At 40.7% G+C, this 26,881-nt stretch overlaps 1 protein-coding gene and 1 long non-coding RNA gene across 4 annotated transcripts in view; one reads left to right on the plus strand and one right to left on the minus strand.

Annotated features, from left to right (window-relative positions):
* LOC143177148 (uncharacterized) overlaps positions 1–6,735 on the minus strand; it is a 128,199-nt gene extending 121,464 nt beyond the window's left edge. The window contains exon 1 of the long non-coding RNA XR_013001540.1: positions 6,671–6,735. This is a non-coding gene — a long non-coding RNA (uncharacterized LOC143177148). The remainder of the gene's footprint in view (positions 1–6,670) is intronic.
* The window catches only part of LOC143177146 (zwei Ig domain protein zig-8), a 368,390-nt gene extending 342,011 nt beyond the window's left edge, over positions 1–26,379 (plus strand). For 2 of the 3 annotated variants that reach the window (XM_076374955.1, XM_076374957.1), the window contains 3 exons: positions 13,714–13,841; positions 23,955–24,123; positions 26,155–26,379. In XM_076374955.1, the coding sequence (XP_076231070.1) occupies positions 13,714–13,841; positions 23,955–24,123; positions 26,155–26,246 (389 nt within the window). In that variant the 3' untranslated portion in view covers positions 26,247–26,379. The remainder of the gene's footprint in view (positions 1–13,713; positions 13,842–23,954; positions 24,124–26,154) is intronic. The other variant, XM_076374956.1, reaches the window with a different exon arrangement.
* The last annotated feature ends 502 nt before the right edge of the window (positions 26,380–26,881 follow it).

Here is a 26,881-nt window from a genome sequence, read left to right on the forward strand (position 1 = left end):
TCTGACAGTTCTTAAAGCTGCGCAAACATAGTAAGTAGATTAAACTCTCGAGATAGGTACGTCTATATCCTCCATTAGATATGCATGTCAACGTCATCCGAGAATCTTATCTTCCCAAGGCTATTTTTCTATGCGTATCATTGCACCTCACAGGCAGTATTTTCGAGCACCATCAATCGTGACCCCGAACAAAAAACTTTTGTCAAGTCGCGAAAATCGTGAAAAAGGGGATACAGTCGCTTCGAGGCATATCACTACTACTATATCACTACTGACGTTGCAGACTGATAGTAAAAATGCAATGGCTGAAAAACCTCCAATCAGATTTTCGGTTTACAAACCTCTTTAACGTAAAATTCACTCTACGTTGTCTTCGCTGAATCAAACTAATAATAGTACTGGATAGTAACATTAGAATAGCGTAATTTGCCAGGATTAATTTCGGATCATTACACAGGATATTGTAAACATAATATATCTGCGCTTGAACGGAATTGTAGATCAAATAGACAATCCTCCAATTATTCAGAGCAGATTGTATCTCATCCTGCCATCGAACATTATAATAGTAGAGAATAGATAGTATAAACTGCGTCATAAGCTAGCTGTTCTCCGACAATTATTTCATATAATCATATACTTCGAGCGAATGAGTTTCGTTTTCAATCAGGTTTCCCTATTGCTAATTTTGAGATTACAACTAAAAAATTAGTAATAATAACTTGAAAAACAATTAGAAATTTAAGAATTCCATAATAACACTCAATACTTTCAAAATAAGACTATGATAGTAGCTAAAAAATTACAAGTAGTAACTTGCAAAAGAAATTAGAAATTTAAAGACTCCACAATGGCACTCAATACTTTAAAAATGGAGTAATGGAAGAATTAGTACTTCTAGGAGTTAAATTTTGTTCCTCATGAATTGCAAGAAGTTGTACTAAGTGCCAGAGTAGAATGGCAGCCTGCGTTGTCCTCTAGAAACGTGTCTGACAAAAGTATTCGAATGTCTTGGCACGAGATAGGAAGAATCACGAGATTCCAGGCTTTCAAGCATTCTACGGGACGTCTCTCTGATTAGGTATGCACCCACGTAACTGCCCTTCGGGGATTTCGCGACAGGAGCGTCTCTATACGTGTCGTCGGAGCTCAAAGAGGGCCTCGCTTTAAACTGGGAAAAGACTGTATACCAGAACGTACCCTTCCTCCCCGTTTGCTCTGGATTAAACTTGGTCGTATTGTGCAGAGAAAGATGTATAGACAGCCTGCGTATTGTTTCTTGATACATTTTTTCTTGAAACATTAGACGCGAATATCCATAGGTGTAAGAGTTGAAATTTGCAAGTGAATGGAGAAGTTAGTATATTCTCGCCTTGGTAAAGTTGTGCTCTTTATACAGGCAAGAACATTTTGTAATTATACTGAAAGCGTGGAGAAAGCTATTACGCTTTGAAATAAATCCGAGAAATATTTCAATTACTCTCGCAAACTATATTAATGAAATTGTTAATGGTATATAAAAACCTTGTGTATTAAAATTGGAGTATTTCTTTATCGAGTAAACTTTTTCGGAATAAAAAAGAATGAAAAATGGACCTCGAAAAACAAAGGTTAACAAATAACAGAACACGTTTTAATAATTCATCAAACATTCGCTTTAAGAAGAATCAACTTGTGAATAACAGGTTACCATAGATGCTAGTTATAAAAGGAGTGAATTATGCCTAATTAGAAGCTCAGTATAATTCTTTTCTCTTTCACGGTTTGATTCAACGAAGGCTCTGTTTATGGACATCAAAGTTACGGCTACTTTAAGTCCACATTTTCGTTCTACAATGGCTGCAGTTGCTCGTTAATAACCATTCGTCGTTTCTAACCAATAAAAGCCAGTTGATTTCCTGGATATTTAATCGTGCAAATTGTGTTGATATAAAACGAGAATTAAAGGAGACGGAAATAGGAAATTTACGCTCGTTTCCCGTGCTTCTAGCCCGTTTCGAACTTTCGCGAAACTTCCAACGCGATAAAAATTTCAATTGATCTGACTCGGTTAAACGCTCCTGTTCGCGTTCCTGCCACCGAGGGCTAGCAAGAATATCCATTGAAACGTTGGCGAAAAAAATATAAAAGATATTTGTCACTCTGTGTACACCGACGTGATAGAGGAAGCAACAATTTCGCGGACGAAACGCCTGCGCAACGTGACCCTGATATATTTTTCAGGAAAGATTACGGGATATCACGCTCGTTCAAAAATCGAGGCTACGTTCAATCTCCTGATTCGATAAAAGCAGGACGAGCAAATTTCAATTTCCTGAAATATAACCAGCCGCCCGATGTAGAGGGTCCCCTCGTATTTCCATATGCGACGACGGAACTTTTGACTCAAGAAAGCCTGTGTAAAATGCGATCCCCTATTCCTTTCGCTCGCACCCTTGCCTACAGTTTGGCAAAAATATAAGGCGACCGAGAATAGATACATGCACTTCGATCTTATTACATTTCCATCGGAACTAGCCGCACTTGGGGAATTTATATCTAATATCCTGAAAGAAGATTATCACTTTGGCGTATATATTCCTGAAAAAAGTGCCACGGTTTTCTCGCCGAGGGTGGAAGTTTGTTCTAGGCTTCGCAAGAGTTCAATGGGTGGCTGGATGTGGGTCACATGTTCGAGGGAAAATTTTCAATGGAGTTTGAATCATGGTACTCTAGCAGAAAAAAGGGTACAGAGCTTGCCATTCAGAGTCACACGTGACTGAAATAGAATATATTTTGAAATATAAAAAACAGGATCGGCAAAGTGGGAAAACTGAACGTAGAAACCTAGAACAGTAGAATATTAAATGGGCGACTGTGATGTACTTATACTACTTAAGTAGTGCGATATTTCTCTTGCTACAGGATTTGCATCTAAAGAGGGTACTTCGTGAATATTTCTTAGCTTCTAAATGATTACAATAAAAATGATACGTTCCAGAACAAGTTGCTACAATTTTTTAATACGTTGACTGCCACGATACAACAAAATTTATATTAAAATAGAGTGATCATATTTTTTAATGAAACAGCTTCAAGTATTTCTAAAACAGTTTGGAATGGTAATCGCTACTGTTATCCATGATACAAGATATCACAATTTTAACCCTAACAAATGATCACCAAACACTATACAACATTGTGTTGCACATGGCAGGCCCAGAAAAAGGACATTCGTTTAAATTAAAAAATATATAAGATTCTCCAATAAACTTGTCTAACAAACAAAATAGCCTATTTCTCAAGACACTGAACCAATACTAGCACCCTACCGCTTCTTATGCAAAGTGCTCGCCATAGAAACCCACGTGTGGCACCTATTCTCGGCTACAGTTTCCACGAGATCCCGCGCTGTCACGCTCGGCTGTACAATCAACCGAGAATATTGACGCGACCATATAATTTTGTTTCATCGCGATCGTTCGCGCTTCGCGAAGCGTCTAGGATGTGCTTAGCTCTCCGCGCTTGAAAATTCTGGCCGTCCAAGCGAAAGACCGTCGGTCATTGGGGAGCGTTATTCTGAATGCTCGGATACTCGAGCACCATCGATGCCCGAGAAGAAGCAAATCGTCTTCTGAACGCAGAGAGGATCTTGTGTCTAGCCCTCTCGCGATGTATCGAAAGGGATTCTGCCGCTCGGAGGGAGACGTCCGTCGAGAATTGTACGTCGAAATGCGCTGGAACGTCGATTATCGGAAACCGACGGGGACTCCTTAGATAGGTGAATTTTCTGATGATCGATAACTCAGAGTAAATAGAATGTGATGTCGTTGACAGAGTGGAAGGCGATCAGGGATTGAATCGAGAGGTACTAGGACAAAATTTGCTGGTATTTAGGAAACTCTGAAAAGGGCTTTCCATGGTCAATAATATTGGGGATAATACAAATCGTCTGTGGATAGTGTTTCGATGAAGTGACTTTAATACTGACGCTGATCTGAATCTTTGAAGCTTCGTGGAATAAATAGTTAACGCTAGATGCGTGAGAAAATACTTTGCCACTGAGTTTCGAGATCGTACTGTACAGAGCTGGTAAGATTGGCGTCTGGAAAAAATGTGGTCTATATGGTTACTGTAGATTATAGCTATCAATTGAATCGACGTATCCCTTATATATGAAAAAGTACTACGTCAACTTGTGTCTCCTGTGCAACCTTACTAGCTCTACGCAGTACTATACGTGTCTCATTAGAAGTCTTCTAGAAAGCATTAAAGACAATACTTTCCAGGGGACTTATCCTAGGACACGTATACTAGATACTAAAACCTAAACTAGTGACAGTAACAGTAAGTACTACAGTAGAATAACAAAGATAACAATGAGTACTATCACTGTTACTAAATCAGTATTCCTAATCGCATAAGCTCTTCTCTGGGATTACTGTCGCACGCTTTAGTTCCTAGAACCAGCCAACAGAAACAGAAATAATTTAAATTCATTTTATGGCTCAAAGTGCGCCTGTAGACTAAAAAGGGGTAAAACGGAAAGTGTAATTCGCGAAACAGAATTTTTACTCGGGGACCTGCACGAGCGTGTAGATTTTATGGAGGACCGAATTACTGACGTAGAGACACTCCAACCGGCAGTCGTCGAGAAACTCGAGCAAATATTTTCCCAAGCGAAACGTTTTTACGATATGAGCGAAGAGGAGCAGAAGGAGGACTCCGTGACGAATAAAGTTAATATCGAGATCAAAGTTCCCGGGGGTCAGGATTTCCTGCTTGTTTGCGTGTTTTCGGAATTGAAGCGTGGAAACGGGCCCGACGACGATGGTTAGAGCGCGGCGAACGTGATAAATTCCCCGGGAAAACTAATAAGAAGTTGGATGAGATATGAACACCGTGCTCGTGCAACGCGGATAAACTAGTTGAACGCGACGACTCGCTGATAAGAACTACAGGAACTTTGGCAATGAACCTATTTGTCGTCCTGTTGGCGCGGAGATCTATCTTCTAATCTCATAATTTCGTGGCTTGTAGTTTAAAGCGATAGTGAGAGGAATTACATTTTTAAGGACACTGTAAACAGTGTTACAACACTGCAAGATTCATATTGGATTATTGCAAAATTTCTAAAGACAATTAGTTAATGAAACTTACTACACATTTCAGAACAAGCTTCATAACTCTGAACCTGAGAGCCACACTAACCCAAGTTCTTTTTCTTATTTTTCAGGAATAAAAAATAAAAAGCAGTAAGATCCCGTAAAGAGGTCAATTTTGAAAATCATAGACTTGGGTTCGTCTGGTCCTCAGGTACAGAATTACTATAAATATTCTAAAATTTATATAAATTGAGAGGCAGCTTCTGTAATAAAAAGTACAATTACTTCTAATTACCTCGAACCTACAATTTTTAAGACATCAGACTTACAATAGAACGAGAGACGTGTAGCCATAAGTGGTTCTAGACTTCTTGGAACTCCCAAGTTTACCAGGACGAAATAACCATTAATCTATCGCGAAATTAGTACTTTCCATTCCCAGTTAATCTCGAACCACATCTCTCCGACCAGCCCCCAACAAAAAGGAAACGTTCCTTACCCCTCGCGTTAACGCCGTCTTGCTTCGGTTCCTGACGACCAAGGAAAAAGCTACCGGTGCAAATGACATACATAAACGGGAAAAGTTGCAGGAAACTCGCGGGAAAGTGTTCGACCGCGTTCTCAATCGCGCAAGCTCGCGGACACGAACGAGAGGTAACTACTTCCCCCTATATTTTGCTCGCGCAGGGACCAATGCCGAACGAGGAGCTGCCTTTATACGGGTAAGCATTCTTCCTTTGGAAGATCTTATCCGGTTCAAAACCAGGAGAGCTGGAAACTTTGTCCGGTTTGTGATCATAATATTTACCAGAGTCAAACACGTCTTTGACTTCGGGATACCTTTCGCCAAATGAAATTTCGAGCTTCCTCGCGGGACCCCTGTATACAGGTTCGACAGTGAAGTATATGCGAGAAGTATCAAAACAGGGCGGTACGAAGGAAATGAATCGCGATGCTCTCAACGAAATGGAAACTAATGCAACCACGTTTCTCAATTCAGTCATTTACTTTAGGATTAGAACTGGAGAGGTACTAACGTGGACGTTCCACTCGAATTCTGCGTATAATACAGAGTGATTCAGAGTTCAGGATCAATTGAGCGAAGTGGTAGGGAAAGATGAAAGAACCCTTTTGTTTTCTAGCGATCGTATGTGTTCTGTCTCTAGGTGGAAAATTGTGTCGGTTATATCTGCATAGCAGACTCCAATCGTTTGGACAATAAACAAGAGGCAATAAGGGTCGTCTAGGCACTTGAGCTAGAGGCTTCAGATCGAGGCTTTTTAAATTGCTCTCGTGTAGATGATGCAGTAGAGGCACAGTACGAGAAAGAGGATGCAGAGTAAATAGAAAAACAGGAAGACTAATTCTATCCACACCGAAGTCAAAGAAAAAATTCTTCTTTTTTCAATTTTTATAGTCTCTTAAGTGAAACTATCACACGAGTTATGAGAGTATCAGTAATAACATTTTGTAACAATAACTTAGAAGGTAAATGTAAACAGTTCTTACGAGAAAATTTAATTCCCAGTGCTAGCCTGTATGCGTAGATAATAACAGCGCAGTTACAGTTACTGACTTTTACTTACATATAGGGGAATGAGAAATCTTCGACGATCCATCAAGCATCCAACAGAGTCACCAAAGGGTTAATCACACACAGCACTCACGAAAGCAGTCCGTCACACGCGAATGTCGAGTTAATACTGAAAGGGAAATATGTCAAACATTAGGAGTGCTTATTGGTAGGGGACAGTGTGCAGGCTAATCGAGTGAGCACAAAAAATTGTTAACCGCAATTTCTTAGAAAAGATTGAACTGTCAGCCGCAATAACGTGCCTTGTTGATGACCTGAGGTTGGACAGGTAATGTTACACACATAATAGGAGGTAAGGGAACATTATGACAGCGAGTTTATAAAAAGTATAGGTGTAAATATTTTGTAAATAATTTTTAAGTTATTCTATAGTATCTTATTATTACATAAACTCTGTCTAGAGTCTAAATATTTTTTCTTTCAATATTTACGTTTCCTTCCTCGTTCAGATATTGTTGGGAGAAATATAATCAACCGTAAGGGAGTCGAGAATATATTCCTCGCAAAATTTCTCACCAAACAAACGACAGACATAGTTCCAACTCTAATAAATTTATTTCCAGAGATAACATATTTTTTCAGTTTACGTGGGTAGGTACTCGTTACATATTTTACTAAAATTTGTAAAACTACGCTACCATTCCTAGCTAACCCAAAAATTCCGAGATACCTGACTCTCTACAACATACTAACACAAAAAATGTAATAAGGTAGAAAGTATTAAACATAAATTCTTACATTTATCTAGCATTTATAGGCAGAATTTATTTTGCATTCAATGTACTGTTACACTGATAAGATGAGCCCCAAAAGCAATAGGTCTGTATTATTGCCAAGACTTATCTTGTAAGCGAAGCAGTACTATGCTTATAACTGTTCTCCAATGAATAAATAATAGTAATTGCTTGGCATTGTACTCATTTGAGCGACCCGCCAATCCAGTGGCAATTGGATACGCAGCGCTACGTGGTGCGTTCGATGAGAGCTCTCATCTTTTGTATTTATGCCCCTCAGACGCCAAGAGACATGGACACGTTAATATACATCATCAAGAATCAATTTTTTGTTCAAAATCAGTCGTTCTGCTGAACGAGATTCATATTTGAGTTAAATAAATTAAAACAGTGAGCCAACGTCACGCTCGTGTGCCAATGTGTGAACCACTGCAAGGAAACACGAATTACTCGTTAAACGACGAGACAGTAATTACAGAAAAACATCATTAAGGAAGCAGGAGAAAACACTTGAAATCCCTTCAAACGCATTCTACCCTTCTCTAAGCAGTAGCTCGACGCAACCAATCGCAAAATCTGTCCCGCTGATTTCAAAAGTGACCTTGTGGTCATAGAAGACGCGGAAGATCATGAGAAAAAAGTTCGTGAGAAGTTGGCGGATGCTTTGTCAGCGGCACCGCGAGGGAACCGAAAGGGAGAGATGCAGAAGCGTCCGGTTTGCAATCCATTCGCGCCAGAGGCAAACCGACTGACAAGAGGTCGTTCTTTTTCGGTGGTGCGCGCTCACGTGCGAGCGCGCGCGAAGGCGGGAACGTTTACGATCGCTCGAGAGTAAACTTTCACGCCGAGAGTCGCGGGGAAAACAGGGAAAGAAGAACAGCAATTTGCATCCGGGTGTGTTTTTGTGCGTCTCCTCGAGCGTCTTCTCCCTCTCCGCTTCCTCGAATCACTTTGCCCGAGAGAAATCTTGGTGACCCAGTTCTCCCGAGCCGAGAGTTCTCTCGCGAGATATTCCTTAGGATAAGATCCTCCATCATGTTGGAGAGGGCTATACTTCGACTAATAAATTTTATTCAAACCGGGTAGTCGCGAATGTTTCTTCCCCGCGTTTCCGTGGCAGCACGATACTTGGACGGAATATCTTAAAGCGATTCCGAGCGATGGATGCGATCCATTGAAGCGCGGTGGGTTCTCGTACGCGACGTACCCGAACCAGAACTTTATTCTTCTTGAGAAATTACCTTCGGTTAGATACCCGAAGTTCCTGCCATTTATCAACGGGATTATTTGTTACTGTAAATTTTTATCCCTCGTTCTGTAATCGTGCTGAATTCAGGGCGATAACAGTGTGTGTCTGTTGACAAAGATTGTTGGGACGAAAATGTATTTAGGTGTGCAAGGGCATTGATTCGTGAAAAGCAAAACTAGCATTGAAATTAAGCTATTAAGCGATTAGAAGAATTAATTCGATTTTTTTCTACGGTGAAATGCAGGGTTGTTGTTTAGATTATTTCGAAACGAAATTAGGGGAAGTATTAATACTAATAGCGTGTTTAGCTTGCATACGGAGATCTTTGACATCATTGAGGATAATTTTATATTACAGTAATGGCAACAATAATAACAATGTAATGTCCGAAACGGTAAGTGTATATCGCGCGTAATGTCCTAAACTAAATTAGTTTAATTAACTGCGTCGGGATAACGCACATAGAATTCATAATGTTATTAATGCAATATTATTTTCAGTGGCTTCATCGTGGAAAGCATAACGAACAGGATGTTAATTGAACTTATATCAAATTAATGCAACGTTAATTAAGTTGAAGTTATGTGTAATGGTATAAGCACCATCTCGTTCCAATTAGCTTCGTCATGAAGGATTAAATTTATTAAGCTGTTTTTATGCATATGAACTACAAAACTATTGATTATGTAAAATATCAATAGATGTTCATCGGATGAAATGAACGATGAATAATGAAATCTTTTTTACTCCAAATCCAATTTCAGTTTACCCCCATATTAAGTATGTTGAACTTGGCAAATTTTCAGCACTCTGAATTAAGTCATAATCACCTCGAACCCATTTAAGTTCAAATCGTGATCGTATCAGAATAAAATCAAAATTCAATCGAGCTCAAATGTAAAAATAGATACCGACCAAAGTAAGACAAGATCGAAGTCTCCTCGAAATTAGACTCGAGTTAAGTTACAGATATTCCCCGGTTACATAGAATTCTTTTTAACTTATATAATTGAAGGTGGGTCTGCACTACATATTATATAACAAAGTATAACAAAGTTATATGACTTTGTAGAAAACAGAAAAGTGACATTACGTGATATCTCTCTTTTCTGTTTTATAACTTCGTTACATAACATGTAATATAGATCCCCCTTTAATATACAACACCTAAATGAAACGCTATAAACGTTCTGGATTCAAGTAACTTCACCCTGTCATACAAAATTCAACGCCAACATTTCCAAACACGAACTCACGACGCTTAACATGTCTCCCCTGGTGGGTCATTCGAAAGAAATCACCTGCCGCGTTGAAATTGCGATCGTTTTGTTCGTATGTGGATGCCACATCGGGCACCGAGAACCGCGCGCCTCCCAATGGTCTTTTCTTTCTTCTCGTATGACTCTAGTTTCCATTTCGCTCGAAATCAGTCTGTATTCCCAGCAAATAGCCGTATTCGGGACAGGCGCGTACGTACGCCGTCGCAGAATCGTATCATCTGACGCAATTTACCGTGTAGACCAGGGCACAATCGTCAATCGGTCCGATTGATCCCACTCTTTCCATCCCCCCCACTCCCTTCCTTGCTCGTATTTGTGTGTCCAGTCTTCCCCTGCGTGACAGCCAGAAAGCGTGTCGCGTGGAACGGGAGGTAAGTATAGGTATCGCCGTCATTGTGATCGGCGGTTTATTTAGGTCGAGTGTCAACAGGGAAGCGTGCAAGTATGCTTTGTGGATTTCTCAACAAATACCACGGGAAACTACAAAAGCACCGTGCCGTGAAACTCGAAGGATCACCGATACAAGCCTGACGACCGATCGATCGTCGAGCGCAACCGGAATTCTGCGATCGACATTCGAGCCTCTTCTCCTTTCCAGCGTACCCCTCGACGAAATTAATCCGGAAGTGGTCGAAACCCTAGCGGCGAACTATGCCAAAGCGGTCCAACCCCTTCTTCTTCTATGGCGCGGCTCATAATGCTTAGTTTCGGCTTGGGAAGGTTTTTATTTAGGCTGAGGTTACGGTGTATGCGCTTTCTGAGGATCTGAAGTACTTTTAGTACACATATCTACTGATTCGAATATTAAAGCATAACTATCTTCATATTTAATTACCTGATAGTATGTCAAAGTCAAAACTGTATTTGCTACAATGGAGGGATCTTAAATGTAATGAACAGAAAATGTATAGAATAAGTCATTGCCGAAAATCCGACGTGATTATTATTCTCTGGAAAGGAACAGGTCCATATTTCGCTCGTGCCAATGCTGGCCACCCCGCCGCTGTATTATAGCAGATTATTCAATGTCGCGGGAAGATTAATGTCCCATCTAGATTTGTATCAATAAAGCGCGAACAGAAGGTATTCGCGTGGATGGAAATTCGTACATTGAGGTTCATCAACATATACTTACAGAGATGGAAAAATATTTGCTGCTTCGAACAAGGAGCTTCAGATAATGATCAATTTTCAATCTTCATCCCCTGCCTTTATACTTCTGCATAATGCATATGCAGTTCTCATCGTTAATACTTCCTCCAGAGACCAGAAGTTCCTAAATATTGAACGTTCGTTGTACCAATAATGGTCTCCTGTGATTTTGCTGGATAACAAGTTAAAGGACAGATCAGTGGTACCTGACGTCCCGTGTGGACGTACAGTTCGCCTTTCCAAAGGCACTCGTAGCCACTGATTAGAATTTGAAGGGGATGGTACACGTTTCCAAGGCTGAAACCGTATTGGAGAGCCAATACGTGATTTCAGTACGAACGGTCGGCGTCGTCCAGCCAGTTCGGCTTTCATCTGCGGTTAACCCACGTTAAAGCGTTTCGCGTATATTCCTGATATCGATCGACACGTAGGCGGCGTTGGCCAGCTTTTGCTATAAGCCCGATGAGCGATCTCGTTGGCAAAAAGTCGAGCAAAATGATGGAAAGACAAAATCTACGTGAACTAAAAGAAGAAAAAAAAGATGAAACAATAAGGAAAAGAGTGGGTGAAAGAAACGTGGTAATTGAAAGAAAAAAAATGAGTCAGAATAATGGACTTATATTACTTTTTGCAAGTTTCAGATGATTTTAAATATAATAGGTAAGCCGAGTAAATATGAAATCATTCATGTCAGTAATTGTTTAAGAAAAAGGAACAAAATACAATATGAACCCAGATGCAGCGCTTTTGAAGAAAGAATAGCAAATACGACGTAAATCATATTAATAATAATAGCTAACTGGAACGTTCCCTGAGTATTTCAAATGAATACAGGTGAACGATATTGTGCTCGCAGTAGATGCTACCTATATTTGACACAATGCCATATTTAGCCTTTTGTGCAGCCTGAATTATTAAACTGTCACAAGTTAATTCGTATTGTCCAGAGAAGCTTTATTTAGATGAGCAGATAACTCTCCTCTAACTGTTACATTAACGTGACAGTATTTTTCCTGAAAGGTACAAAGTTATTTCGATCGATGAAAAAATGATTCTTAATGGAGCTCTCTTCAAGCTTCATTACCTTGCCGACTGGAACGCCAAACAACCATTTTCCTCGTTTCAACCTTTCAACATACTCAAAGAGCAACACACGCCGACAGAATTATGAATAAAAAATCAAACTTTTAAATCGCGTCGAAACACATCCGTCGGCTTTACAAAACCATCGTCGATTTGTATCAGGCATTTCCATCGGCAGAAGCAATTTTTAAACAAATCAATACCACGGTTGAAACGCGAGAATCGCGCACGAAACGAAAGCAGATGAACGCGAGCGGGCGAGAGCGTTCAAAAGTGAATTCACGATAGGAGCAACCGAGTGAACGAAGAAAGGAGGGCGAAAGGTTACCAGCGGGGGCATAACTGTCGTCTCTGGTATCATCTGCTGCACAAAGCCCGTAAAGTACGGTGCCCGGTTATTTCGGTCAATCCTCGAAGAGGAGGCCGTCCGGAAAATATTCACATCGATCTATACCGAGTGACCTCCCTCACTTTCCTATCTTCCCCTAGTCGCACAACATACGGTCGCACATGCACACACGCACCCCCTACACAATCCTACAGATTCGTTCACCCTGACCAAAAACTCTTTTTCCCTCTGCATCCCTCGCGAGTCTCTCTTTTTCGTCGAACTCCCTTCGTTCGCTCTCTTCCTTTTCTACTTCCTGCATTCCCCTTCCATCCCTCGTCTCGCCGCCTCTTCACCCCCCTCCCTCCTCTTCATCCCGTCTCGTACCACCGCTGTCCCCCGTAGCTCGCTCTTCCCGTGTCTCTTTTTCTCTCTTTGATGGCACACACGATAGTGGATACTCTATATGAGCCACCTCAAAGTGCTCTTTTGAACCGCGTATAAGAGCCAGGTCAACCGCATCGCTCTTCGGCCCCGCGAAAGGACACAAAACGGATCGGCGAACCGAATCGACTATAAATACCGCCTCGTCCATGGGGCTGACATTTTTCGACGTGATAAATATAGTCCCCGACGATTATTCGTCGACGGGGACTATTATCGCGAAGGGGGAAGCTCGAAGATCGTTCATGAAGCGATCCACGCGTGGGACACTTGGTCAAAGGGTGCATTCTTTAGGTCTAGGTTAGGTAGCGTGGTGAGGAGCAGATTTTCGAGAATTATTCAGAGTATCCTTTATCGAGGGAAGAGAAGTTCTGTGTTCCTGTTCGGGGCTATTGAGGCACTGCCTGTTTGAGATATATTTGAGATGCTTCAGAGGAATATGATACTGCTGTGCGTTATTGGAGTTATGGATAATGAGTTGCGTCACGTGTTCCAGGGTATATGCGTTGTTCCCTGGATTTTATTAGGTTTTTTATCGTGGAGCTTGGTTCAGTAACTTAGGAACCGTTTCTTTAAGTTTTATTCTGTTATCTTCAGGGTTGTATGAAGCTCTATTACTTTTAATATTAATTTCATAAGTCGATTGTACTCATATTTATCGTATCAAATAAAATGAAAGATTGTAAGCAAATATTTGAGGTATTTGCTACCATGAAACAATCTACAGAATGTAGCTAAAGAATGTTCGAAATTTTTCTGTTGCAGAACCAAAAACTGAAATCCTAGGTGCGCCAGATTTGTATATTAATCGAGGCAGCACTATTAACCTCACATGCGTAGTCCTGCAAAGTCCAGAGCCTCCATCCTACATATTTTGGAATCATAATGATGCCGTAAGTACCAGTATCTATTTAAAATGCCTGCTATCTTACAAGGTATATTCTTCATTTGTTAAAATCGTACAAAATGTTACACTGAGAATTTTATCGTCAGTTAGTAAATTAGATAAAATTCTCGAGCATCTCGTCAGATATTGCATCTTATAAATTATGATACAGTTCTAACTCATAACCACTGTAGACGTTCTTTCACTGCTAGTCCAGAAAAATGTCTAATAAAACGTACGAGCTTCGAGCTGCACAAACAAGTGCAAATACGAAGACGCGGAGAAACCGTAATTCATAACTGAGGACAGCTTGCACCGGCGTCAACTTTGTACGAGGATAATTGATGGCGACAGTAGTTCTTGAGAGTCTTGCTGTATGATATCATGAAACTTACATCCTGGCCGCTCGTCGGGTAAATTTCCGCTTCCCGTCTAATGAAGTTACTTCGAAATTTTCGACGTCGTCTGAAGCGTATTTTGTTTCCTGCGATCACCTTTTCGATCTTTTTCCTACCACGTCTTCTTCATTCTCGAGAAAAGCTATCACGAAGTTTTATTAATTTCTACAGGTACAGGAAGACTGAACCTTTCAGCATTTCTTCCTGGAACTACACTGAAGAATATTCTCTAATTTATTTAGAATAAATAATAATCTCGATGCAGGTAATTCTAATGCATCGCAGAAGAACAAATATTGACTGCAATTAACGTTTCGTTTAGTCACGTGGTTTCATCCCATGTCAAGAGAAAGTGTTTTCCTCTACCAGATAACTAAGCACGCGTGGCTGTAAAAGAAGGCTATAAAATACCTCAGTGCTGTGTAACGTTCGCGTAGGAAAGGCCGATAAATTTTGATAATGTCGACGTTAACAACTGCTAAATTGTCAGCGGTAGCGCAGCTGATAATGGCGCATGGGAGACACCATTAGGCGCATTAAGTCTGACCAAGAGCCTTGGGATTCCCCTGCCGCGAATACGAAACGGGACCAGCCGAGCCTTAAGATGAATTCCATGGCACGTGACTAACGCGCGCAAACTAAACACCCTGGAACTGTTAATGAGACAACGGGGACTCAAGTAATTTGCAAAACGATAGCGTGACTGCACATTAATTGAAGCAACGTTCCCTTACATTTCCAGATATTTAAATGAATGGTGTATCCAGCCCTTACCGACTTCATGTACTTCCAGAACTTGAGGACTTGAATGAGGCAGCTGGTATTGTCATAGAACATTTCTGTACCTCAGAGCCAGACTAAAAGTCTATTCTTTTTTAATTAAGTTTTTTAAAGGATCTTATTGATTTTTCTTCATTTTATTGGAATAATAGGAATTTAGTGAAGCTACGTTATGAGTGAAAGAAATTTAATAGTAATAGGCTCTTTTAAAAAATAACAAAAATGGATTTGAGTTAGTCAGGCTCTAAGATACAGAGTTGGAAGTAATTCTCAGTTAATATGGTAATATGTAGTGGGTGACAGAAGCTGGAAATGTATTGTAACGAAACGATCTCTGAATATTTGAAATTTAAAATTTGAAAACTTGACCTTTTTAAGTTTCGAAAATTTGAAAATTTGAAAGTTTGAAAATTTGAAAATTTGAAAATTTAAAAATTTGGATATTTGAAAATTTGAAAGTTTGAAAATTTGAAAATTGAAGAATTTTAAATTCTTTAACTGAAAATTTGACTAACTGTTCCATGTCCATCAAAAGACTCCTCGATTCCCTACACACAAGTCCCTTACCCAGAGCGTTACAATCACCTCCAAATTCATCAACATCCGCATCTCAATCCGCGAATCCCTCGGGGTAGCAGTCGAGGGAGGGAAAAAATAAAACGGCACTCGGTAAAGTCACGAATCCGTACAGACGCAATGATTCGTAGCATGGAGAGAAAGGCGCAGTTCCATGAAAAGCGGCAAAGAAAGTTTTCTACGTCGTCGCTGGTTGGACCGATAAAGGGGCGAGTTCGAATCGTCGCTGAAGAAGGGAGGAACGAGCCGAAATTGCAATCCTTCGATGATAAGGTCGCTGGATCGATCGATCCACGCCACGAAACATTCGCCAGCCGCAAGGAATCCACGAAGTTTGCTGGGGTTTCCCCTTACGCTCCAATAAACCTCATCCCTTTGATTTCGATTGAATTTCGAGACAGCGTCTCTCTGTTCCGTGCCGCGTGCAAGTCAGGAACGTGTGTTTTGTCCGGGTTGTACCTGCAGATTTATCTCCCTCTTCCACTCCCTCACTATCTGTCTGCCTGCGCGACAGTCCCGTGTAAGTGTGCAGCCTCATCCGGTCCGTATACTTCTCTGTATACGTAGGCGTTTGTAAATAGAGAAGATCGAACTGGTCGCAATTAAATTGACTCAACAATTTGTCGGTTGCCTTTTCACTCGAACCTGCCCGAGACGTGACGCGTTACTTTTGTGTCGTCGGTCTGATCTCTAGTTTTCTCACTTTACGAGGTAGCACTGCTATCCAGAAATAATTCAGCTAGTAATAAACTTGTTATTCAACTAAAATGATTCTTCATGTTTTTATGGGGAATATTGTATCGATAGAATAAATTTACTTTGAGAATTAGTTACTTATTAATTTTTGAAGTATTTTTGTAATATCCTTCATATCGTCGGTACAATCATCGACTTTTCCACTTGGTGAGCTATTATAGTATCACGAAATTTGAAAAATTCTTTTTATTTTAATTTTTCAAAAGTATATTTGTGAAATAATTGGGTTTATTTGTGTTATAGTAGACATAATCTTCGACTATACCTAGTAAAGATGAAGGGATTGATCCAAGCTGATCGGATCAGCGGGTTTACATGAATGAAATCCTATTAAGGAATCGTTAAACGAGATACAATATCGAGCCTTATTTATGTGTCGATCATGGACGGTTGCCAGAAGGACGAGGCGAAGACGTTGCCAAATCGGTTTCCACGGCATTACGACGACAGAAATAAAAGCACATTTCGCGGATTTGTAACCCCCATTTGTTCACAATAACGGTTACAGTGAACCAATCCTGGTCAATAGGTTTTAACCTCTGTTGTCGAAACATTCCTTTAGTAAATGGGTAACTTCGTCAAGCCTCTTTAAGAGTCAGTGTCACTTTGACGACTTAACTACTTTGAAAGAAAAAAATTTTCATATCCTGCGATGAAGTTACTAAAACCAATGAAAGTGTTCTACAAGCGAAATGGTTTTTCAAAGATGTAACTGCTAAGGAAACCGCTTCAACTATTACATCGACATAGCGAATGAACACGCTATGAAGTAATACGAACTTCCTGGACTGTTGCAATCAATATTTGTTAATCGTTTAAGTTTCATTGGTTCGCTACACCTCCAGAGCTCGGAAAACTTAAATTAATGTGATTAAACTTCAAGCTCGTTGCGATTTCGATTTCGTGCAACTTTTATTGGTAAATTTTGCATGCCAGTATTAGAAACTTGTTGATCCTCTTAATGTAAACCCGATTTGCATCGTTAATGCGTCTAATGTTTGCTTTCTATATAAATATACCTAGGCATGTGAATTAGTAAATTTGGAATATCCACTTTCCATGACATCAAAATCAATGGTCAATGAATAATAGATCAATGAATAATAGAAATCGATCTGTTTCGACGTCATTTATAAATATTGACTTTTACAATATTTATCCGCAATTAAAACTCTACAGTTCAGAGAGTAGATACATAATGTTAATTTCAGGTCACTTTCAATTTTGTCAACTTGTTCTCTATGACTAAGGCAATTAGGATATCGATGTCACGTTCACTATGAAACAATCTTGCTTAAAATTATTACTATTTTAACATTTCTAACCCTTCGCAAAAAAGGATTTTTAAGAGCACAAGCAAAATAGAACATTCTTCACTAAAATAAATATTTAGTGAAGAGGACTTATTTAATAAATATATTTTCGACTTCAAAGAAGCATAGCGAACAATATTTATATCTATTAAAAAATATAACGTTTCTTATATTAACACGTGATCTACTTTATTTACTACCTTTGTTCATTAGCTACTATTTCCAGCCCATGGATCCATATAAAGTTGCAAACAAGTCCTCGAAAGACCATATCAAAGCACGTGTCACCTTTACGTACGATTTCGAGCGAAAGGATTGCCATTTCTCGCGAGCAACGATGGACACAGTTTGTTGCTTTTGTTGCCGCGATGATGTAACTTTAACTTCAATTTTCCCCAGGAAAAACGTCGTAACGACGGTGCTGCGTTACTCGTGACGACGTAAAATTCCGCGGAAACGACGACTTCACGGTCGTTAAACAAAAAGTGGCAGAAGTTTAAACGGCGAGTGAAATTTTGCAATAGAACCGAGGGAAATCGTTTATTTAAGCTCCCAGGCGTTGTCCAGACGAAAGTTCTCCTCTCTGAGCACCGAAGATTGGACTGAAACTCCTGAACACGTAAAAAGAAGGAGCAACGAGGTCGAAACATATGTGGGCACCAAATAACACGGTTAACAAGGTTTATTGAGAGTTTCCTCGGGAAACGAAACGACTCGCGGGCACGAAACCTCAGGCGTACCGAGGTGACGGTTACATATCTGCCTTCGTAAACATCGACTTCGTAATATCGTTTGGCATTATGCGAATAGTATCATGGAACTCCTTATTAAACGCAAAATACGATCATTGACTTGCATGCGTATTAGCATATCCCCTGCGGAGAAAAATTCAAATGGGATACCTGTTTACCGTTGCATTATAAATTTGAATTAAACGTTCCCGATATTATATTCGTTAAAATCATCGATTATTTCATTTGAATAATATGTTTCATTTAATCATGTTGCTGGAGGAAAAAGATAGAAATTATTCTGTACGTACTCGGTATAATAGGTCGATCCATACATTGTATAGAACTCGAAAAGATGCCCTGTCTCGCGGACAGAAAATCTCAGACTCATTTTTATATTAATGGCGAGTTGTGCTGGTACTACAATGCTCGTAACTGGAACGTTGCTAGGATACGAACACGGCTGTAACTGTAATAAGAGCCCCGTACCGATAACAACATTACCAGCAGCGGTCGATTTTCAGGAAAATCGTATTTTTTAGTTCGACGTTCGCTTTGCGAACAATACTCAGAGGCCAGCGAGAAATCGCGAAATAAATGCCAATTTCGCAGCGCAACGGCGGACAGCTATCTCTGTTCCCCAGTAGCAAACGAGGAAACAATTGCACCACGGAACGAGAATATCTCTAAGCTCGAATTGGAAAACATGTTTTGTAGAAAATGAAACGAGCATGAGGGAAATGCAGCCAGAGTAGAGAACGACCTGGTTTTCATCATTTACAGGACCATACGAGGCTTTTGTAAAGTAGAAATCCATTCCACGGTTTGCGTAAGAGAATGAGATGCTCGAAAATGCTAATGTATGGATCTCAGGATCTTCTCTGTTTGTTTGAATAATTTCAATTGATTCACGACTTTATCCTTTCTCTTATGTGCTGTGTGGTTTTGGTAGATGCTGAAATATTTATCAGGATAGCGGGGAAACTTTAGTCAAATTAAAGTCTTCTTTGATGCGATGATCTACTTTGGCTTTGTAGTGTAATAACACCTTAAAGTTAGCTTGAGTATATGCTGTATTAATTATCGAAAAATTATAAATATATTTTTCTAGATTCAGTAAAGTAGAATAATAGAACAGAAAAATCTTAACAGGTATAATCTATTATAGTTTGTAGAGTATCTACATATATTTGAGACATTCCAATTTTTTCACCCTCCACAAAAATTATAAATGACTACAATATATTTCACTAATCAATATACACAAACTGTTGTTGTATCGTCAACTCTTACACCTAATTATTTCAAAAATCCAAGCAAGTATATTAAACACTTTATCACAGTTTTCACAGGGTGATCAGTTCATCTGAAACCCTTCTGAGTGTTGGCAGAATTTATTTCAATTTCTGTTAGCACCATAAGTGCTACCAACACTCATGAAAGGGTTTCTATATAAACTGATCACCCTGTATTTCACCATGTACTCGAAACTCCCTATAGTATATCAATTTGAATAACGTTTATTCCGTACAATACGTGTCAAGTGAAATGGAACCTCAAGTGGCACGATTTCCATCGTTCGAAGTCGAGCTCCTATAATAATGCGACTCGTTCAGCGATCTTAAAGGATTCAATCAAAGCTGAAGGGCTATCGATTTGAACGAAGTAGATAAATTAAGATCAGTCGGAAGCGAGGAAGAATCGGAAACGCGAGGGGCGGGGACATAAGTCGAGGGAAAAATGTAGAAAGACGGGAGACAAGGGAGTCGTTATCGGGGCACGGGAAAAGACTGATAAGACAAAAGTAGTAACGCGCTGGGTGGAAACCATTCCGATGGGCCATTGAGTCCAAGATGTTCCATCGGGCACGCCAGGGTTCCCGTGGGACGCCGATTTCTCCTATGAACGCGTAATGAGGCTGACGAGACTCTCCTCGCTTCCACCCATTTCCATTTTCTCGAACCGTTCCTGTGCAACCCTCCTCGGTGTGCGCGCGCTCGCGTTTAAAACTTGGCCAAATTACGAACTCCACAACGCAGCGAGATTATCTAGTTCGGTGAACTGCCGCGTTCCGTTCGCCACCAGCGAATTAAGATCTTGGGAAATCCGAGTGCCGCGGTTCCGAAACACTGAAATCCTGATTTCGCCTTACGACTTCGCTCTTTTTCCCATCTCCAGCGAACCGATTGCGAAATTTTTGCCTCCGTTTTTATTGCCTCCACGCGATACGGGCCGAGCCGTTTTCTTAAACGCCATGTGAATTTTATGTCGCTTTAGTCTTTGAGGAAATTAGAGTGGAAAGACGTCTATATGCGCTTGGTAAAGGAGAAGCGAAATTTCTTGGAATTTATTCTATTTCGTACCTCGTACGTTGGAGTTATTAAATATGAGCTATGCACAGGATGCTTCGAAATATGTGAGACATTGGGTTTTTTCTTTTTGTTAGCAGTTTCAATCTCTGTACGGAGGTTACTCTGCAAATCTAGATATATGAAAGTGGAAGAAGTGTTGCTATTACAAAATCCATGTCCATATATATTACTTATATTGTGTATCTATATTTTTAATTCCCATCCTTTCAAGAATGAGTGAATAAGTCGACTATTGCCTGTGAAATCTCTTATAACATGAAAATAAGTTTTAATAGGACAAATGATTCTATAATTCCTCAAATTATTTTTAATGTATTATATTAAGAACAGATAAGTATATTTGCTGCTTATAAAATTAAGAACACCTAGGATTACGAATTTATAGAGATTTCAATTCGTGAATTATTATATAATAAATGATTACAAAACATTGTCGTGACTTTCCTGTGAGACGAAAATTTAACAGTATTCCACAAACGCAGAAGCAAAAGGAAGACATATGGGTCATCCTACTCCTGTGCTCGACTTAGCCGTATACTTCGAGATGAAAGTTTCGCATATTATTCTGCACATCTTAGAGTAGATAACAAACCGGAAAGCATGAGACCGCTTATCAAACTCAACTTTCTCGTCTAACTAACCACGTCATGAATCGTTCGAACAAGCTCGCGTTAAGTTGTGCAAACTTATCCCTTTATCATTTTTATGATCTTATAACTACTCATATTACTCAAAACTAAAAGATAATCCGTTAAGATTCTCCTAGGCTTGGACTACGAGCATGTACTATTCGTGTTTTACGAGAAGCCCCCTGGAAAGCACTGCCACTAATGCTTTCCAGAGGACTTCTCATAGAACACGATTATCGAAACTGCCTATACAATGTATTATTACATAACTTTTGCAATTTTTATTATTGCGTATTGAAAAAATTGTCGATTATTCTCTAAACATAAGGAAAGAAGTGAGCGAAACCCTTGTATTAAACAGTCTCCTGGTTTTTTTGTAAAAAATTCTCAAAGAAGTCCCTGTGTTACGACCTCTCAACTAGAAGACCCTCTTAATGAGAAATTCCAAAAAGGTCAAGATTGTAGGGAGGTCGCAGAGGAAGAAGGAACCCAGGGGTTGAGTTTCTCGAAATTTCGCGAAGGGTGTCCTCCGTTAACGCGACTTCAAGACGGCTGTAAGACCAACGGACCGAAGGCTCCAGCTGCGAGATCATTTATTTAGAAATCCGTCTCAACTCTGACGACAGTAGCTCCCGCCTCTGGCTCCCTCCAACTCCAGAGCGTACGTCGACCCTTTACGACCCCTGCTAAAGAGACACTCGCGAGGAACGTCAAGTGGAACAGGCACAGGATAAACACGACGTTCGCAGGGGCCGACACTGTGTACCGTTCCACGTTCGGACGTTGCTCCGTGTCACCCCTTCTGAATCTACAGGGCGTTTCGTCATTAGCGAGCGTAACTCCGGGGATGAATTCAACCTTCCAAAATAATAGAAAAAGATTCGTGTAAACGCGCCGTCTAGCCTCGTTTCCAAATTGCGAGTCCTTGCGCGTTATCTTCGTGCAAGATTCTTTTCAGCGGAGGTGATCAAAGTGGGTAATTAGCTTGGGCTTGAACATGGGTGTTTAGAAATTACTGTCTTGCCAAATTTTTTGTGACAGACTACTGTTGAGTAGGTACCTACTGTACAGAACTGAGGTTGTATCTGGAGAAAATGTGGATCCAAGTGGTTACAGTAGATAGAGTCGTCTGATTTCACATACACTTTCTGATGTAGCGTATTATTGGCCAAACTAATCATAACTACTCATGTCACTCATAATGTCAAAGTGTGTCCCGAGTGCAACCTTACCAGCTCTGCGTAGCACTAAGCGGGTAGAGTAATTAAAGTAAATTAATGTCTCTCCTTGTATAATCTTTCAAAGTTTCAGACGTACAAGTAAACTAGAATCCAATAAACTTGTAGTTAGAAGCTTTGAGAAACTGCTTGTGTATTACGTATTCCTGGCATAAAACCTGCTTCGTCTAATGGTCAAGTATGCAGAGCAGAAACCTAGCTCAGGGTCCTAATTAAAGAAAGACTAACTTGCTAATCCTAAACCCTGTTACGGTTATCCTTCCGCTCGTCCATGCATCAACCCTATGAAAACAAATTCTGGAACAATTCCAATTAAGGGAGACTAGGTTTCAGGAAAATTCTAATTAGGTGATGCAACTGCAAGAAACTGCAAGAATATCCTAACAAAGAGAAGCCCAGTTCTAGGGAAGACCTAATTAGGAGGAACCACATTCTAAGGAAGTCTCAATTCAGTACAGACTTCTTCAGGATATACACTAATAGATTTTCCTCGAGTCAGGAATTTCACTATTTTCAGAGATAAAGGCAGTAATCTCTGCTGGAACGTCGGACATAAAAGGAATCTACACAAGTTTCGACATTTTTCAAAGTTAAAACATTTAAAAAAACAACAGACACTTTTAATAACTCAGCGAATCCATTCAAAGCAAAAATCCTTGGGATTAACCCTTCAGCGACTAACTCCTATTTCTTTCTACACGACTACCGAATGCATGAAGCTACTATACAACGCACCACAATTCTATTTGACAGAATTTCAATAAAATGTTCCGATGCGTAAATATAAAATACACATGAATGTAACTTAGAAAACCCAAGTCCTCTAATGTAATTTTAATTTCCCTTCGCTTAGAGAGGGACCATCTCCTTGTACCATCCTTGAAGGGTTAAAGCAAAGGACTCTTGACAGAACACTACACACATACTACATAAACTGTATTAACCATTTGCACATCAGAAATTGTTTCGTGCGTACACCTAGCTGGCACACGTGTAACCCTCTACATTTTACGAGCTCCCGATTAGCGGAAGCCAGTCGCAGAAAAAGGGGATCCGCCGAGAGGAAGAGTGAGAATTTTCCCTTTTTTCTCGTATAGACGCTCATTCAATGGCGATGGATGTCGAGGCGTAGTCTCGAAGGCTTATCTCCCTCGGTCCTCGAGCCAGCTCGAACTTGCAGCTGGCGAATAAAGGGGACGTTCCTAGCGAAGGTCGTCCTCCATTCGTCCTCTGCCCTCCCCTCGCGTCTGTCTTCTCATCTCGAGGATACCGCAGCCGTGATGTTCGCACAGCTCCACTCAAAGCGCTCTTCCGATCTTTGTTGCAGATAATCAGCTACGACTCGACCAGAGGCGGCGTATCTGTGGTCACGGAGAAGGGCGACAGCACCACGAGCTTCCTGCTCGTCCAGGAAGCGAAACCCTCCGACTCTGGACGGTACACTTGTAATCCCAGTAATGCTCAACCGAAATCGATCACCGTGCACGTACTCAATGGTGAGTGGTCTCGACTTAATTGCGACCGATTTCTTCGCCGCCTCGTTATCAGATCGGCACAGCCGAGCGTTCTTTTCTCAACGAGGCATTATCAGGTTTTGCTGACGACGGCGGGAAAATTAATATACGCGTCGCCTCTTCAAAAGCACTTTTTTCTTTATCGAAACGATTAAAATTAATATAACAACGGGGAAGGGCGACCCCTTTCTTGGATATTAGTTTTAAATTGACGTAGAGCAAATAAAGGGAACAAAGTCGGGCAGGCAAATGGAACAATGCAGCTTCGATGCACAATTTTAATTAATGGATCCCCTTCATCGCGCTGATTAACAGAATTCCCGTGTAAAGCCGTAACGCATCTGGAGGCATCGTTCCCAGTATGCCATGATGTTCCTGTATAACGTGCAATTCAGATGTCCAAATATGTGTATGCGTACGTACGTGTCCCTGTACATTGAATTGTCGACATAGTAGCTCTGGTGTAGCAGTAAAGCCAGTTTGCTACCGTAATTAGCTCGGCTCGGTGAAATTAAAGCGCGGCCAAGGCCCTAGCTAACTCCAGTCGTGCGTCTTTGTGTCGTGGAAGAGATCGGGTCGCGGTTCAACTCAAATACATGCTGGAATCAAGGGTATAATTCCTTCTGAGGTTAGTTAGAATAAGGCTTTTCAGTCTGTACGATTTACGTTCAGATTTGGACTAGGCTGAGTTATTGAGAATGGCTTGAAGAATTTATTTTATTTATTTATTTATTTCATGGGTGAAGACCCTCTGATTACAAAAGAAAGGAAGGAGAGTATAGATAAATGAAAAAAATTAAAGACAAGGAATTTGTAGCCTAGTAATAAAAATAAGTGTAGGTAAAAATTTTAATATGCAAGGTGCTCTCCAGACAAGTCTCAGAAATTTCCAGAAGCGATTCTAAATACTAGATATGCCAAAATAGTTATTGTTATAGATCACGTATAGCTCGTGAGAAGTGTGTCTGACTCAGGATTTATTCTACTGCCGCTGTGCACGAGCCAAGTCAGACACAGTCATTTCAGTAGTATAACTCAACGCATTGTCAGACATATTTCACGCGCAATCTAGAATTGTGAAGCACATTTTTCACAATTAATAAATCACAAACAAAGGTTCAAATACAATGTCAACCCTCTAGATTTTCAACTTATTTAAGTCTGTAAAATTACTCCTTACAATTTCTGAACCTATTGTCCTATATCGAATATCCTGTATGTATACTTTGATTTACTCAATATTTCAATAACTTTCCCTCTTATTCACTACCTCTACTTCTCAATTCTTCTAAAAAACATTTACTATGCCGAGAAATGAACATATAAACTTACTAATTCTTCGAACAAATATGCAAAGTTGTGTACAGTATACTCTCTGTTTCACGCAAATCATTATACCCTCGCTTCTACAGTAATATTTTCGTATATTCATTATCGAACTTTCTTTTCACCATTACCCATAAAAAATTTAATTTCGAATTCGCCTCGTAAAAACTTTACGACAAACACCTCGCTACGAATAGCAAAACCATAATTCCAATTTCCCTAGATTCCTCAGCGAGTAAAGATCAATGCACACGAGCGATATTTTGTCGTAATAAATAAGAGAAACGATCAGGCAGTGTATACTACACTTAAATGCAATATATTTCCGCATCATCCTGGAGGTACTATTCGATCCACCTTTTTTAAAACTCTGCTCGATCATTTCTCTTATTTTACGTGCTGAAAATCACCCATACGATTTTTATCTAATCACCCCCAAGCTCCGATCGTCTTACATCCTCGCAAGAAGCCAAAATACTGCAAAACAATTCGAGTAACGAGCAACAGTAGGCGAAAGTATAGCGAAAAGTAGACACTCCTCCCAGTCCTGATCTAATAAAAAAATATCGGTTACTACCAATAAATCTGTAACTCATCAAACTTCTAAAATCGCTCGAAGACTCCCAAGCGGTACTATAAGTTCGCCGCGGCGTCTTCAGAAAATTTAAGTGTTGTCCCCTGTTTCAGGAGAGTATCCCGCGGCAATGCAGCACGGCGGTCAAGCCAAGCAACCGAGGCTGTACTCCCTCCTACTCTGCCTGTGTCTGCTGCTCTACTAACCGTCTCGCCCGAGAGCACCTGAACCCCGTCCCCTCGAGCGTCAACTTCCGCGGTATCGAGCGTTCGTGGGACGCTGGACGCGGCGTCGAAGAAAAGTACGCGCGTTCGTGCGAGCGGAAATGACGGTAGTGCGAGTGACAGCGGCACGCAAGAACGCGCGCGCCCCAGTGATCGCGTGTACCGAAAAAAAAAAAGAAAGAGAAAAAAAATAGAGAACCTGTGCCAGTTGCGAGCGATTCGCGTCATCGTTCGGCCGAACTGACGCGGACACGCTGCCAATTAGCCAGTCGGCGTGAAAACACGGCGGCGCTGGATCCACCGCGAAGAGGAGCCACCGAAAGGGAGCAGAAATCGATGCAGCGTTGCTCAGCGACGCGACAAAGTGACTGATCGTAATCGCGAGTGAACACGGCGAAAGCGCGGCGACGCAGCGCGGGAATAACGCGCGTCGCTGCCGAGCGACGATTAAACCCGAGACGGTCGCGGGACAAACGGAAATTGAGACGGCGAAAGAGGGAAGGGCGGGGGGGAGACGAGGCGATGGAAGGCAGGGAGCACGGAACGCCTGGGACAAAGGCGAGGATCAGAGTACAAAGGATCGCCTTTCCTCCGCAATTATTCAGCCACATCGACG

This window comes from Calliopsis andreniformis, chromosome 3 (genome assembly GCF_051401765.1).
Source record: "Calliopsis andreniformis isolate RMS-2024a chromosome 3, iyCalAndr_principal, whole genome shotgun sequence".
NCBI lineage: Eukaryota > Metazoa > Arthropoda > Insecta > Hymenoptera > Andrenidae > Calliopsis > Calliopsis andreniformis.